Consider the following 16,128-nt stretch of genomic DNA (forward strand, 5'->3'; position numbering starts at 1 on the left):
TGCACCAGCCCCTACACCATCTCTGCACCAGCACCCACACAGGCACCTGCACTGGGACCCACACTGGCACCCACACCAGCCCTACACTGGGACTGACACCAGACTTGCACTGGCACCGACACCAGCCTCACACTGGGACCTGCACCTGCACCCACGCTGGCTCCACACCGGGACCCATAACGGCACCCACACCCACAGCAACCCTGGCACCGGCCCCTGTACCAGCACCGGCACCTGCACTGGGACCCACACTGACACCCACACCAGCCCCACACTGGGACTAACACTGACCTTGCACTGGCACTGACACCAGCCCTGCACTGGGACCTGCACTGGCACCCACACCAGCCCCACACCAGGACCCACGCTGGGACCTGCACAGGATCCCCCAACCTGCTGCACCTGCTGCCAGTACCCTCCACCCAGAGTCCCCCAGCCACCCAGGGGGGCTCCGCACAGCCCCCCCCCCCCCCATCCCTTTGGGATCTGGGATAAAAAGGACGGGGATGCCACACATGAGCTGCACCCCAGGATGTGCTGGCAGCATCCTGGGCTCCAGGAGGGATGCTCCCCCTCCCTGGCCTCACCAGCCCTATTACCACATCACCCACCCAGCGCTGACCCCCATATGGGATTTATAGGTGGGCTGGGGAGAGGTTTGGATGTTAAAGATAAAGCACGACTCGCCCGTCGGCACAGCCCCCCGCAGCCCGCTGACACCGCTCCGACCTGGCTTAATTATCAAAGGAAATAACAACTGCACATGACTCGGAGCGGAGAACGCCCCCTCCAAAGTTTACAGCCGGCTGCGGCTGAAACCAGCTAAATGGACCATGGAGACTTGGGGAAAATCATTTAGGGAAGGGGACAAAAAAAATTATTAAATAATATCCAGCCAGTTCCCTGTGTTTCTAAATATAGTCAGTTTTAATAGGATGGTCATAATTACTCCTGCCGCTTTGCTGGGCTGAGCGTGGCCTAATTGCTTGCCCGTAACGATCACAAGTGTTAATACGGGGTGGTTGCACGCTGGCCGTGCCTCGCAGCCAGACGGCGCAGCAGCCACGAGGAAATTGCCGGGGCGCAGGCGATTAGAGGTGTTAATAAACTGGCTTAAGGGGCCCGGGAGCAGCACTGCAAGCAGCCCAGGCATTTTTCCCTCCCAATGTGCTGAAGGGGAACAGAACTGGAAAAACATCCTATTTTAGGCCAGCCTGACCGTGTAGGCAGAAGCCAGCGTGGGGGCTTAGGTCACCCGGTGCTTTTGCAAGCTGACATGGAGCCTTCTCCAGACCCGAGAGAAGTGTGGGTTCTATCTCCACACCAAATGGTGGTGTAGAATAGGACAGAGGAGGCTTCGTTATTTCCGAGTGGAGGGTTTCCCTGCAGGGGGAAGGAAGGGGAGAAGCTTGCCAGCATCCCTGTATGGCCAGAAGGTCGTGGAGAGGCCGGGCTGTAGCTCCAGTGCTGAGCTGTGCAGATCCCCCCTCGCCAAGGGGTCTCCGGGCAGCTCTGCCCTCCCTGCCCGCGCTGCCCCTACTTCCCAGCCCCTCGGGTTTCCTGTGCTGATGAGCAGCTGCCTGGAGCGCCCGGGTGTGCTCAGGAAACGCTGGATGAAAGCAAGATACGCTGACCGCTGGGGCCCCTTCCCACCACCCCCCGGGCCCCCCAGAGCCGTTGCCGCTGCTCCCCTTGCCCCCATGTTGGAGGTGATGGATCAGAAGGCGATGGAAAGAAACAAGTAACCTCGTTGGGTGCCTTGAATGTCCTATCCCTGGAGACCCGGCGTTGTGCACCCCAACGCTGAGGTTTTTTGTGGCTGCGGAGACCCCCCCGGGAGGGACAAACACCCCTTTAGCCACATCCTCTGTGCTGTAAGGCCACGCTGCCACTCCGTGGGGCAGGGCAGGGACAAGGTGCCGTGCTGGGAGGGGGAGGGCTGGCCAGCAGAGTGGGGGCTGCTGCCTACCTGGCTGGAAAGGTCACCCAGCAGCCACTGTTTCGGTGCTGGCAGGAGCATCCCTCTCCCAACCATCCCTGCAGCCTGAGAGGCAGCTCATGTCAGCTTGCGCTTCCAGGCAGCACTGGGAATTCATCTGAAGTCATCACTGGTTGCAGAAATGAGGATGAGAAGCTTTTGCGAGCGATGACGCTCAGATGGTGGCTTGCTCCAGGCTCTGCTCCAGAAGCCCAAGTGTGCTCTGCTTTACAGGCACATTTCCCAGGGCTCGGCCGTGGACCACAAGCAGTCACAGCACCTGAGCTAGTGGAGCTAGGGATGAGAGTGCGTGGCAAACTGCTTGGCATCGTGGAGCGCCTGGATTTACTGCTGTAACTTGAAGTACCACAGCTCTCCTGCAGAACTGGAAATGTCAGCCTCCGGCTGGGAGCACTGGTCTGCCTCTCCTGCTGGGCCAGCTGGCACGGGGCTCACAGCTCCGGCATGCTCCTGCTGAGCATCTCTGCACATGGCCAGGACAGAGACAAGCCTCTAGTTGTTAGCTGGAGCCAGCGTGGCAATGAAAACAGATCCAGGCACTGGGGCAGCAAGAGCTGCTTTCCTGGTGGGACAAAGTCAGCCAGCCTTAATCAGACCCGCAGGCACCTTCCCCTCCCAGAAGAGCAGCAGAGCAGACATTCACCCTCTCCCTGTCCCCACAGGTGCCACCAGTGGTCCCGACGCCCCCCCGTGGGAAGGCAGGTCGAGGCATGGGGAGCTCACACAGCAGCTCATCTCCTGCAGAAAGAGCTTGTTTGCTGTTTGAAAAGACCCTGATTTGCCTGCATGTAGATGCTGTGGCACTAGCTGGGAGGGTGTTTCGCTCTTATGAAACAGGGAAGGGCATAAATGCAGTGGTGGATCCTAGAAGAGGGACACTCGTCATCCAGTTCTCTTAATAAAAGCATCTGATCTCTCCCCTCTGCAAGAACAAGCATTTAGACAGGGTCCCATTGCTCTAAGACTGTTTAATATTAAAATCATGAAGAGGGGTAGAGTTAACACCAGCTACAACTATCTTCAAACACAGCCAGATTATTTTTCTCCCATTTAAAGAATAGCACGAAGCGTAACAGATCATCCCTCCTCAGTCTGTCTGCAACCTGCGAGCACCTCCACGCCAGCAGCAGCTCGCTGCATGCCAGTTGTACTATTGCACGTCACCCTGAAAGTCGCTGGAGGTGCAGCTCCCTCCGGACATAGGATCCCACTTTGATTTCCAAACTGAACACGCTCTCCAGAAGGCACGTTGAAGGCTCAGTTCTCCCCAGCAGCAGAGACTCTCGGGAAGCAGAGCGGGGGTTTTGGAGTGGGAGAAGGTGAGGTTTTGCAGTTGCTTCGGTAAAGAGAGGAGGTGGCTGAGCTGTAAGGAAATTCGGCTTTCATTTGCACTTCAAACCATTTCTTCTTGGTGGTATCTTTGCCTCCAGGCTGGCTCCCTCATCCCTCTCCCCAGCCCCCCCCTCAGCCATCAGCGGGCTGTGGCAAAGCCGATGCGGTTGTTGCGCCGGTCGAATTTGGTGTAATAGTGCCCAATGAAGCTGGCGCCCAGGATCCAGAGGGGACCAGCCGGGGGTGGGATGTCCAGCCCTGAGAAAGCCACCACGCAGATATCCTCCCCGTACTGCGATTGCTGCAAAGAGGAGGAGAGCCACACAGTGAGGGAGATGCCAGGAGGCAGATCCCTACTGCAGCCTGCCTGAGGAAGGGCTGGGATCCCCAGCTCAGCATCCTCTGCTTGGCCTCGACATTCCTTCCTCCAGGAAGGAGGATCCGTCCCTTTCTCTGCTCTTTGCTGCTCACCCCAAATCTCCCCCAAACCACCCAAGGAAGCAGCGACAGCTTGGTCTGGCTCATCCAGACACCTCTGCCAAACAGAAGGGTGTGGGGAAAACCAAGAAGCATCATTCTGGGGCTCATCTCAGCTGCTTTAGGGGAGCCAGGAGGGCGCAGGGTGCTGCAGGAGACCTGCACCCCGAGATGCACTGCTCTCCCCATCAGATGCACCCAGCCTGGGGGGAGCTGCCCTCCCGCCCCGCATGGAGGGATGCAGCTTACCCGAAGGATGTAGGCTGAGCCACTGAGCACGTAGGCCTTCCCGCCCAGGTGGAAGGAGATGTTGGGCAGCTGAGGGACTTGGTTACAGTCCACCACATACTGCAGGAGGAGGAGACAGCGCTGAGTTCATTTGCTGGGACGGGGGTGGGCTGGGGTACAGACAGCTGAGGCGGCAGGTGGTGGGCACGTGGAGCAGGGCAGAGGGGGGCTTTACTCACCTCTCCTTCTGCCATTTCTGCCGCCCCGATGGCTTTCATCAGCACGGAGATGGGGCCGGCTGGGCCGGTGATGTAGGATGCTCCTGTGTCGATGGCCACTGAACAGCCTTCCTTGCAGAACAGGATTTCAGCCCCTACGGACACCCTGGAGCCGGAGGGGAGGGGGGTGACCCTGAGTGTCCCATGGTGACCACCGCTTGGCTCCCAGGGCCATGGGTGCCACATCTTTGTGCAGGGATCACTGGCTGGGCAGAGCATGTGCTGCTCCCAGTGCCTCTGGACTCTCCAGGGGCACCGGGAATCCTCCCTTCAAGCTTCTCAAATGTGAAGGCTAAGCTTTGTCATGTGTGGGTTTTTTTTTTGTTGTTTTGTTTTGTTTTGTTTTTTTTTTTTTTTTTTTAAATGAAACAAAGCGGAATTGTTTCAGTGCCTCACGCTCCTTCTGCAGGACTAAAGGGGGTTAAACTCTTCCACTGCAGCTTCCAAGCTGAATCAGCCCACGGTGCCACCCCCTCTGCATTCCCCAGCTCCCTCCTGGCTGAGCCTGGAGATGCAATTCTGGAGGAACCTGCTCCCCTCCAGAGGGGAAAGCATTCACCAGCAACACCGAGTGAAATCCCCATGGACCACCTTCCCCACCACCCGGCACGCTTTTCCCAGGCCCACCCTCGCCCACCCAGGGGTCTTTGCAGGATGTGGCCCGGTGCTGCTCCCTGCCCTCACCCCTTCATGCTGATCTGCCAGTAGCCGCTCTTGCTGACGTTCAGGTAGTGGAAGTCCCCGGTGTAGTAGGCTGGGTCGCTGCCCCCGAAGATTATTTCCCCCCCAGGTTTGAGAGGCATGTTCCTAGGGTGCAAAACACAGCGGAGTGATTCCCCCTCGGCTCCTGTCCCTGAAAAAAACAGTGAGAAGGGACCAGCCCCAGCCGTGAGGCTCTGCTGACCCGGTTAGCAGCGGAGGAGAGCGAGTTGGAGCAGAAGAAACCCCGAGTTAGTTCAGAGGGGTGCAAGAGCCCGCAGGAGAGGGGGTGCCACATGCAGAGGCATCTGAGCAGGTGGGTGCTGGCTCCTGTGTGGGGCAGGCATGTGGGCAGAGCCCGGCACAGGGCTGCTGCGGCGCGTGAGCTCCCATGGACCAGTGCCTGGCAGTGGGAGCAGGGGCTGCTGACCCGCCCTGGGGTGCACGGGTGGCTGTTAGTGGGTGCTGTCCTGAGAGCGCTCGTGCTTTGTGTCTTCTTACTTCGAAGCTCTGCAAAGAGAGAGATGCTCCGTAAGCCTGGGGGCCGAGAGCAGCTGTATCCCTGGGGTGCCAAGGGCACCCAAGCGGCACCCAGATGAGGCTGCAGTTGCAGCCAGCGTCGTTAGGTTTTGTTCGTTATTGATGTATCCACCCTCAGCTGAGGTGAAGAGGTATCATGCCTGCTTGAAGCGTGAGTTTGTGGGTCTGTTTGTCACTGTACTTGCCAGTGGGGCCACTGGGGACTGCTGGGGCTGGGGGGCAGCATTCCTGCTCTGCCAGGATGGGGCCCATCTACCCACTGCTCCTGCGGGTATTTGTGCTGCAGGGAGGACAGATGCTGGGGCACAACAGTTTGGCGTAGGAAATGAAAAGTTTGGCTGTTTGTGCAGGTTTTTCAATAGATTTTTGGTGATTTTTTGATTTATTATTGTTTTGCCTGTAGGTGAAGCGCTAAATCCACTCCCAGCTGTGATTGCTCCAGCCCCACTAGCAGAGCTGGTGACTTTGTGCAATCTGACAGTGACAAACGAGCAGGGAGCAGCCGTTCCCGGCCTCGGCACTCCCTACCCAGCAGCTCCAGATAAGCATCCACCTGGCTCTGCCTCTTGTGCTGCCTCATTTCACCCCAGCTCCTCCAGGCATCCTCAACGTGCTCCTGCCCTCCACCCACCCCCACCAGGTCCCGCAGCCTCAGCCATGGCTCTTTCCCAATCCCGAGGTGCAAACCCAGCACTGCCGTGGCTGCAATGCCCGTGCCTTGCCCCGCAAACACCTCCCCAGCCCTGGCACCTGCTCCCCATAAGACCCACCGGCTGTAGTAGACAGAGAAGACGTCCTCCTTGAGGATCTGCTGGGAGAGGATCCGGTCGAAGACAGGGGTGATGCCGTCGATGGCCTGGCTGGGGTAGCCCATCCCCAGCACCCCATCAAACCTGGCAAAGATGAAGGGGAAGGCAGGCAGCGCCGTCGCCTCGGCAAAGACCTGGATGATGGGGATGTCTGACACCTGGGGAAGGGCACAAGCATCCGTGCAGGGAGCTGGGGGGCTAAATCCCCCAAAGAGCCCCCCCCCACCACTCTTGGGGTAACCAGGGGTGCTCATATGCGTGAGCAGAGCCACACGCGGACATCTCCTTGCTGAGCCAGCAGCTCCAGGTCTGCAAATTCAGGACACGCACGTACCGTGACGATGTCCTGGCTGAGGAAGCCTTTGACGCTCCCCGTCCCGTAGCGGATGGCGAAGCCTGTGCCGTTGGCTACGTACGTCCGCGACTTGGAGGAGTCGTAGCGGCTGTGGGAAACTGGGGAGAAGGAGAAGGTGCATCAAAGAACGCGAGTGAGGCGGCAGGAGCAGGACCGGCTGAGGGTCTCTACTCCCCCAGCCTCTGTGGGGTGATGAACCCACCTTGCCCCAGTGCCAGGGGACCCGACAGTGGCAGACCAACCCCCCCTCATGCAAAGACAACCATGCCAGCCCGCTCTGAGCAGCCCTTGAGACGGAGGGACTCGTCTACGGTCACTGAGCTGAAGCTGGAACTGAGGTTGGGGGGGGGTCAGCCCCAACCCCGTGGCGGGCCATGCCCCCGTACTCACTGCAGGCACTGTAAAGGGGGGAGCACTTGTAGGATGGCACCCACAGGTTGGCCGAGCCCGTGTCAAAGACCACCTTGAAGGTCTGCGCGGGGGTACCGATGCTGATCTCGCCAAAATACTGGGTCTGGAAGAAGGACGGCATGGGGAGCATCCCGGGGGGCACAGCTCAGGCAGGGCAGGGGGCTCCCACAGACGTGGCAGCGAATGCACCGTGGGGTGCAGCGGGTGGGACTCGGGGGGTGCGGGGCTGTGTTGGGGTGACAAGCCCCCCACGCAGGGAGACACTCACATCCAGGTAGTTAGTGAGGAGGGTGGGGGCTGTCCCGTTTCGGGGGGCGACCACCCCGCTGCGCCTGCTCTGCCTCAGCTCGGGGAAGACGTCGGACACCTTCATGCCCATCTCCTGCAGCGTCTGGCGGATGGAGGGCATCCCCCGCAGCGCGATCCTGCCGGAGGGCGAGGGCAGGGCTGGGGGGCCAGGGAGCACCCGCAGAAGACACACACACCCCTCCCCCATCCCCCGCCCAGCATTCCTGCCCTGGGAAATCCAGCCAGGTGGCTCTAGATGGCAGCAGCTCCCCACGCCGTGGGGCTGCCAGCCCCACACCGGCCCCGGGGATGGGGGGCTGCATCACAGCCCACTCAGGGCAGGGACCCCACGCGGGGGTGGCTGCTGCAGGAGGCATCTACCCACAGCGGGCAGCCACCCCCGGGCTGAGCCCAGCCCCACGCTTGGCTCGTTTGCTTTACAAATGAAACGCTCATCTTGGCCTCCTTGGTTGTTTGGAGACCAGGATGCTGCTGAGCCACGCGGTGCTCAAGGGGAGAGAGGGAGAGGAGCAAGGAAGAGCAGGTGTGCCAGTGCAGGGAAGACAAGGAGGAGGAAAGGGATCTCCCAGCATGGCTGCAGCAGGAGGAGAGCCCTTCAGCCCTCAGCACCAGCCCAAGCACCCAGGAACAAGGGGAGACGGTGAGACCCAGCACACCACGGGCCACCCGCAACACGCACGCCTGCTACCTCTGCAAAGCCTGGGCTGGCGAGGGGAAGAAGCTGGCACCCCAGGTCATGGTCAAGACCACCAGATACTGCTGCACCCTCCTGCTGTGTCCTGCCGGCATCGCGTTCTCCCAGGGCAGCCGCCTCCTTCGCCTCCTTCGCCAGCTGCTTAGTTGCATCCCAAAGGGGAGGATGCTTTTATAGCCTGTGTTTCTGCATCCCTGTGGGTTTCTCCTCCCCGCTGGCCGGGGGAGGGCTGAGTATCCCATGGGCAGCACCAAGGGCAGGTGGCTGGATGCTGGCTGTGATAGTCCCTGCGGAGGGTGGCATGGCTGAGAGAGCCCCGTGCCCAGCAGCAGGTGGGCATGGCTGACAGGCACGGCTGGCAAGGGGAGCTGTGAATAGCTGGGAGCCGTGAGCCCACGCTCCTTGCGGTTAATAGCATTGCTACGTGTCAGCGCCTGGCTATCGCTAACTGTGTGTGCAGGCCACGGGCCAAATGCCTGGTGGTGTCAATCAGGAGAGCTGGTGGGTGATGCTGATGCAGGTGGTGGTGGCTCAGGTCTAGATGGCAGTCTGGCCAAGGAGATGTCCCCAGGCTCCATGCTGCAGAGGAACCAGGTTTGCCCTTCCCCAAAGGCCTGGGATTGGGAACAGCAAAGGGCGCTCAGCCACAGCCCCCTCGGCCACGCAGAGGCCAACTGCAAACCCACCAGACCCCACTGCCCTTATGGGGGCTGCTCTGAGCGCAGCAAGGGGGAAACAACCCCCCAGCTCTAAGGCAGTGAGGGAGCAAAGCCTTAACGCAGAGCCTGGAGCAGAGAACAGCTAAACTCATTGCAGTTGTTGCATACTATACTGGATCAAGGTACAAGTTTCCCCAGCCTGGCCAGGCACACCACGGTAGGGAAGAACACTCCATTCCTTACCTTGCACGGGACAAGAGGAGCTCAGAGTGCTCTGTGTACCCGAGCCGCTGTGCCCAGCCCTGCCCTGTGTTTTGGAAGGGAGATGCTCTTCAAAACCCTCAGCTTGGGGACTCCTTGCTACAAGGTGCATCGCTGGCCCCCAGCTCACACACGGCTGTGCTTCCTCAAGCAGTGCCCAGCCCAGGGTGGTGGGTGCTGGATCAGGCCCTGTGGCTCCCAGCCCAGAGCCTGACCTCAGGGAACCTTGGTGGGAAATGGTTGCAAAAGCAATAAAAATGTTCTTGGAAGAAACCTGACAACACACTTGCCCCCGCCTCAAAACCCCCAGCTACGTAATCACGCCAGCGCGCTCCCGTTGCAGACGGGATTTGTTTAGGGCACTGCTGTCACCCTTACCCAGGGGCCACCAAGGGGGACACCCCACAGGCTGCAGACAGCTTTGCCCCCAGACCCAGGGCTTTAGTGCCTCCTTCCCCTGGGGGATTTTAGCCGCAGTCCTTGGGGCCAGGGGAAGGCTGACCTCTGCGGGCACCCGGGCTGTGCCCCACGGGTCGCAGCCCCGCTCCCCCGCGCCCTGACGTCTTTTCCCACGCTGGGCTCCAGCGCTGCGTCACTCGGGGGAGCCTCGTGCCCCGGCGCAGGTTGCAGCGAGGTGCAGAGGTCAGGAGCCACAGCGATGTGAGAGAGAGCCTGGCGAGGAGCCACCAGACGTAAATCCCCATCCCGGGGCATCCCATGGGCTCTGCCTGCTTTGCCAAGCACTGTTCCCCAAAGGAGAGCCCGGGGCTGTAGTGCGAGTCCAAAAGAAAGAGGGGGAAAGTGGTCTCAGGATGCAGGACCATGAGACTCCAGTGCTTCCAGCTGCCCTTCAACCCAGGGCCAAGGGGAGGCACATCTGCAGGAGCTCTGAGGAGCATCAGATGCTCTGGGCATGGCTTTCTCCTAGGAGGGACAGATGGACCCCGCTCCCATGGGGCAGCTAGAGGGGGATGCAGCTGGGAAGGGCAGAGGATGGGGAGTCCCAGGGGAAAGGCAGCACCAGCCTGTTCCGGTCCTGGAGGATGACAGCGCATCCCACATCCTCGAGGATGACAACCCCATGCCAAGGGAATGGCACCACAAATCCCTTGGAAGGGAAACCAAGGCATAAACAGACAAAACCAACTTACCCAAGCCCCTCAGAGAACTGAGGGCTGTTGCCTTGCAGTGGCCAGTGCTAGCCCTGAGGCACCAGGGCTCCAGGATGCCCCTCAGCACATTCCCCCATGCAAGGAAAATCCCTGCAAGGCATTTTTCAGTTACCTCCGTCAGCAGCGAGCAGGGATGAGCAGCTGGTGCACAGGGGCAGCAATGTAAAGACCTGACACAGGGCTTTAAATCACCTGCAAGGGGTGGTTTTGTGCACAGGGTCATAGGAACCAGGTGATGGGGAAGGAGCCCTACCGAGGACCAGGCTCCGGGAAGGATGGCCACAGGGACATCAGCCAGCCCTGGGACCACAATGATTTCATCTCCAGCCCTCCAGGAGACCCAGACTTGCAGGGAAGATGCTCAAGACTCCCCACGCAGCCTCAAAGCATCAGGCAGCTCTAACCAAAGCATCACTTAACCTGAATTTGCTATGACTGAAGGTAACATGGGTGCAATCTCCCCGCTCGGTTCCTGCACTGCTGTGGGAAACCTGCTGCAGTTTGCTGCAGAGGGCTGGGGTTTCCTACAATTACGCATCCCATAAAGAGCTGCTCATCTGGAAATAGCAGGGGAACGCTCTTAAGTTATTTCCCTGCCTGCTTTCAAGGAGTTGAACGATTAAGCTAAGAGGGGAAATCAAGGAAAATGCTTTCCAGAAAGAAACAAATGCTTTCCTGAAAGATAAATGCATTCCTCTAGCGTTAGGCTGAACAAGTGCATTTCTTAAAATAAAATTTGAAATATTAAGTACTTCCCTCTCTAAATGGAATCTTAGCCAGTTTCACTGAAGAGCCTTATTTCTTGAGGGATCTTTTAAAGCAGTACAAAAAGGTAAGCACATTTCTGTCCTTCCCACGCATTTTACACACTTTTCTCATCCTTGACTTTGTTGCTAGTAAAAACACATGAGGCTTGTGAGGATCCTTGTTTTGGATGACTGAAGAGGTCGAGCATAAAAGCAACTTTTGGGAAGGACTTGGAGGAGGCTCTGGATGGCACCAGCACTGGGGGAATTCAGCCATTGACGTCAGCAGAGCCAGGGCTTCACCCAAAGTGTTTGCTTGAAACCAAAACTTCTCTGGCAGGGCACATTGAAATAGCAATTTACTGAACAAAAGGGAAAATATTCCCCTGCAATAAGCTTCAGCAATGCAAGCTGGGGAGAGGAGCTCTGGCTTGCTGCTGCCTGCTCCATCCCAGAGGCAGCTCACAGCCTTTCCCTAGCTCATTTTGGAGCCTGATGGGAAGCATCATTCACAGCCGCCCAGGGATGGTGCTCCATCCTGACTTGATTTTCCCAGCAGGGTGAAGTAACAGCACCTCACAGCACCCAGAGCGCACACCCTGCTCATCCATGCTTGCTGCCAGAGAGATGGGGCGTTAAAGCATGGGAATCACCTTATCTTGCACAGAACATCTCTGGTACCATTCCTCTTTCTTCTGGTGAAGTCCCAAAGACAAAACATGGCCAGGAAAAGTTGCTGTGCAGCCCAGGTACAAGGTTCAGCTAGGGTGAAGCAAAGACAGGAATCACAGATAGGCATCAGAGAGGCTGCAGCCCTCACTCCCACGATGTCCAAGCTCATCCTCCCTCTCCTGTCCCTCCTCCACAAGTAGCTGCCCAGCTCTGCTCCAGACCCCTCTGCTTTATCATCAAAGCTGGCACTGATACCAGCAGGGCTGGACCCCCACCTACCTTCCTCCTGCCCACAGCCAAGCTGATGCCAGGAAGCTGCTGGCTCTTCTTACCCCTTCCCCAGAGCCTTCTGCTGCAATCTGCACCCAAAGTAAAGGCACCCCCTCAAAACCAGCAGCAAGGGAGCCGCTTCCCCCAAGCCAGACCCCCTCAGGGATCCAAAAGCAACCATCCCCAACTTGGGGAGGGGGCTGCCCTGATTTATCCCTGCTGGGGAGCTCATCGTCTGTAACCCAGGGCTCAGCCTGGCTGCTGGGCTGGGGTTTGGGTGCTCAGATGAGTTACTGCACATCACCTGAGCAGCCGGAGCAGTTCCCAGTTCTGCTTTCACCTGGTGCAAACCCACCGCAAACCTGGGCACCGGTGCGGTGCCTGCTAAGCGCCAACAGGCACAGCCACCAGCTCAATCAGGCTGCGCTTCCATCAAGAGGGAACAGGTTTAACTCAAACTCATTAATTAATTCTTGCAAGTTAAGAAGAGTATCTGCACAGGGACCAGCTTTGATGTGATTGCCTTGGTTTAATTAAACTTTTGCTTGCACCCAGCTTCCCAAGTGCTCATAGAAACCTGGCTCACATCCATTCGGCTCGTGTCTCTGATCGCACAGACCCGCTGAGTTATCCAACCAGTTCTCTGGCAGTGCCGGCTGTGCTCCTAGGGAGAGGAGTTTCTGCAGCCCGAAAAAAATAGCTTCTTTAGAATCATCTGACATTAAGCTAGGAGAGCTTTGTGCTGTCCTCAGATTCCTGCCGGCCGTGAAGGTCTCCCTGCAAGCAGCCAGCCTCTCACACCAGGAGATGCTCGTCCCCCAGAGCATCCAGCAGCGCAGGTCCTGCCTCAAGCAGTGTTTAAAAAGCACCTGATGTACCTGGGCCTGAACGGTTCTTGAGGTCAAATCAGCTGCAGAGAGGACACAGAGGGGACATGGTAGATGATGCCATGTGATGGGACCCCAGCAGCCACCCAGAACAGCCCCTTTCTGTCCCTGCAGGAACAGGCTGGAAAGCAGCAGCTTCCCATTGCCCTCCCAGGAGGTGTGCTGGGGCTGTGAGGATGCACAGCAGATGAAAAGGTGCTTTGAATGCCAGTGGATAGGGCTGGACCCCCCCCTGCGGCGTAAGCCATGGGATCTCCAGAGTGGTGCAGACATCCAGGTGATGGGTAGCAGCCAGCTCCCCCAGCACCCACGCTGGCATTGGGGTGGGCATCAGGTGCTGGAGATGTTGCCCTGGCTCAAACCCCGGCAGAGCTGTCCCAGTGTCCCCCACCGCCACTGTGGTTCCCACCAGCTCCGGCCAGCCAGGCAGCAGCCATCGGGTCCAGCTCTGCTCCGTCCCGACCTCATCCCACAGGAAACGGGTCTATGGGAAATGCAAGTCCTGGCCCATAGTGCTCAGAGATGTCAGCACTTTAACTCCGTGGATTTGCTCCAGGTCCCCCCTCCCACCCCAGCATCTCTCAATTAATTAATAACCCCAGATGTCATTTGCTTTTTCATGGTCGCTGAATTTGAACAGGATAATTTACTCTCCTCTGATCAGGTCATGAAATGTTGATGTGGTCTAATGGGTGTTTTCCTAACCTTCCCTGCCCTCTCCCGTGGCTCCCTGGGCTCTGCCCTCCGCAGCCCACATCCCTGCGGGACGCATGGGAAGGCAATGCCACTGCCCCTGCCTGTAAGCCAGGGCTGACCGAGCCAGCTGGAGCTCATGGCAAGGGCAGCCGGGAGCCACGGCCACCAGAAGGTCCCCATGCCACCTCCAGTCATGGCCATGGGAAGGTCCCTGGGCCACCTCCAGCTGTGGCAATGGGAAGGTCCTTGTGCCACCTCCAGTCATGGCCATGGAAGGTCCTTGTGCCACCTCCAGTCATGGCCATGGGAAGGTCCCTGGGCCACCTCCAGCTGTGGCCACGGGAAGGTCCTTGTGCCACCTCCAGTCATGGCCATGGGAAGGTCCTTGTGCCACCTCCAGCTGTGGCGATGGGAAGGTCCTTGTGCCACCTCCAGCCATGGCCATGGGAAGGTCCTTGTGCCACCTCCAGCTGTGGCGATGGGAAGGTCCTTGTGCCACCTCCAGCTGTGGCGATGGGAAGGTCCTTGTGTCACCTCCAGTCGTGGCCATGGGAAGGTCCCTGGGCCACCTCCAGCCGTGGCCATGATGCTCTTGGTGACACTAGGAGATGCCAGAGCTGGAGCAAGCCTTGAGCCACAGGAAAGGAGCACGGTCTGAGCTCAGTCTCAGACACAATTTTAATTAAATCTTTCCACAGGGGAAGACAGAAAGAATAAAATAATGCTAATACGTCCAGAAGCCTGTCTGGCACAGTGCTTGGTCCCCGGAGCCTTGCTCAGGAGCTCCTGTGGGAGCCCCACAGGGCGGTGAGGCACCGTCCCCGGAGCAGGGGTGGCTCCGACCAGCACTGAGGGTCCCAGGGCTGAGAGGCAGCAGCCCACCGCTGCTGGACCCAGTGCTCGCTTGTGCCATCCCATCTCCAGCGATCCAGCCTATCTCACGGGTCACACCACGGAGACGCCGTCTCCCACCTTCTGGAGGAGCTGCAAGAGGGACAAATCCTGATCAGCATGAAAATCCTTCACTGCATCCCTGGGGGGTGCGGGGAGGCTGCGATGGCTTTCCCTGTCTGGTCCCAACCATGGCAATTGGGATTGATATCACCCAAGGATCGCAAACCCTAAGGGTCACACCAGCCCCTGCGAACTGTGCCCAGCACCCTGCTTACCTTGCTCAGCACAGGGATGTTTACCAGCGAGCCCAAAAACCCAAATGCCACTGGGAAAAAACTCCTGTGTCAAAACAAAAGTTTCTGTTAATATCCGTGCCAGAATTTTGCTATTGGGAGCAACGGGGGCTCTGCCCAGGGCTGCAGGACGCAAAGATCCCCAACCCCAGCTCCTCAGGCCGGGATACCCATGCCATGCCGGGATGGCCGGGTGCTGTGGGACGGACCTGAAGAGGGTGATGAAGCCATAAGCCTCCAGCAGCATGCCCAGGAGAGGCCACCGCAGCAGGACGATGAGGACCCCCCCGAGGAAGAAGCTGGTGCCCTTCAGCTTTGGCCGCTGGAAGAAGAAGGTGAAGGTCCTCCTGAAGCCGATGATGAAGACCAAGCCAGAGAGGAAGAGGATCTGGGAGGATGCAGGGGAGCAGGTCAGAGGAGCCCTGCCCAGGTGGACCCTTTGCTCCATCCTGGGCGTCAGTGCCTGCTGCGGGAGCCACAGCCCCACTGTACTCACGTTCCCAAAGGCCAGGAGCACTGAGTCGAAGTACAAGAGCATCCCAAAAAGGACAAAGAAGAGGCCGAAGCCAACCAGTCCCACACCAATCCCTGTGGAGAACGGGAGAGCTGAGACGGAGGCTTGGGCACATGGCTCAGGTCCCACCTCGAGCTGCAGTTGTGCTCCTCAGCAACTTTCTGGCTCATTCCCTCCCAGAAATGTGCTTTGGATTTCTCTCCAAAGCTTAGAAACAGCCTTTCAATCTGCCCAAGCCTTGGGGAGTCTGTCAGTACCCTAGAAACCCATCTGGGCTTCTGGATACAGGATAAACCATAAAGAAAAAAATAAATGGGAAGACCATTTCCAGCATTTTTCTGAATAGTGGCACGAAGGGTGTTGGTGCAGGGAGCCGGTGGGTGAGGCTGGAGATGTTCTCCCCTGCTTGCTGTTCCTGCTGCAGACCCGGGCAGATGGGAGGCTCTGCAGGACCCCAGTGCTGGTCCCCACACCCAGCCCTGCCTGCCCCCCGTGTCCTGGCAGGGCTCCCACCGTGTCCCCCCCCTGCCCCAGCATGGGGCTTGCCATCACCCCAGCCCCCCCCAGCCCGCAGCTTCCTGGCTCAGTGCTGCGGAGCACCCCCACAGTGTGCCCTGGTCCCACAGGGATGGGCATCGCTGCTGGGACACGGCCACCCCCTGCCCACCCACTTACGCTGGAAGTCGCTCAGAGACACCATGTTGCTGGCAGCGGGGCTGGGCGAGGGTGCCTTCCCGGCAGTGACCCTTGGAAAGGCCTTTAGTCCCCACGTCATCCTGCAAATCATTAACATCCCGGCAGTGCCTGCCCTGCAGTGGCAGCACCTCTTTTGGGGGGGACACAGTGGCTGGGCATCGCTGCAGGGTGACACATAAGGGCTGGTGGCCACTGGTCCCTGCCCTCCCTGCAGTTGTCCCTGGGAAGGGATGGGCA

The 16,128-nt window shown here is 58.8% G+C and overlaps 2 protein-coding genes across 2 annotated transcripts; both read right to left on the bottom strand.

Annotated features, from left to right (window-relative positions):
- Window positions 1-465: 465 nt before the first annotated feature.
- On the bottom strand, window positions 466-10,256 carry REN (renin). Its single transcript, XM_080367219.1, has 9 exons — window positions 8,126-10,256; window positions 7,397-7,553; window positions 7,108-7,231; window positions 6,697-6,815; window positions 6,315-6,520; window positions 4,999-5,121; window positions 4,276-4,420; window positions 4,058-4,156; window positions 466-3,632 (listed from the first exon to the last, which is right to left on the bottom strand). The coding sequence occupies exons 1-9, from the start codon at window positions 8,371-8,373 to the stop codon at window positions 3,471-3,473; spliced, it is 1,383 nt and encodes a 460-aa protein (XP_080223345.1). The 5' UTR covers window positions 8,374-10,256; the 3' UTR covers window positions 466-3,470.
- A 10-nt stretch (window positions 10,257-10,266) lies between these two features.
- On the bottom strand, window positions 10,267-15,970 carry GOLT1A (golgi transport 1A; the record flags this gene model as incomplete). Its single annotated transcript, XM_080367898.1, has 3 exons — window positions 10,267-14,727; window positions 14,891-15,341; window positions 15,871-15,970. 3 exons carry the CDS (start codon window positions 15,968-15,970, stop codon window positions 14,616-14,618), a joined length of 663 nt encoding a protein of 220 aa, XP_080224024.1. The 3' UTR covers window positions 10,267-14,615.
- Between the last annotated feature and the right edge of the window lie 158 nt (window positions 15,971-16,128).

The sequence above is a fragment of the Falco punctatus genome, assembly GCF_963210335.1.
Source record: "Falco punctatus genome assembly, chromosome: 17".
Taxonomy (NCBI): Eukaryota; Metazoa; Chordata; class Aves; order Falconiformes; family Falconidae; genus Falco; species Falco punctatus.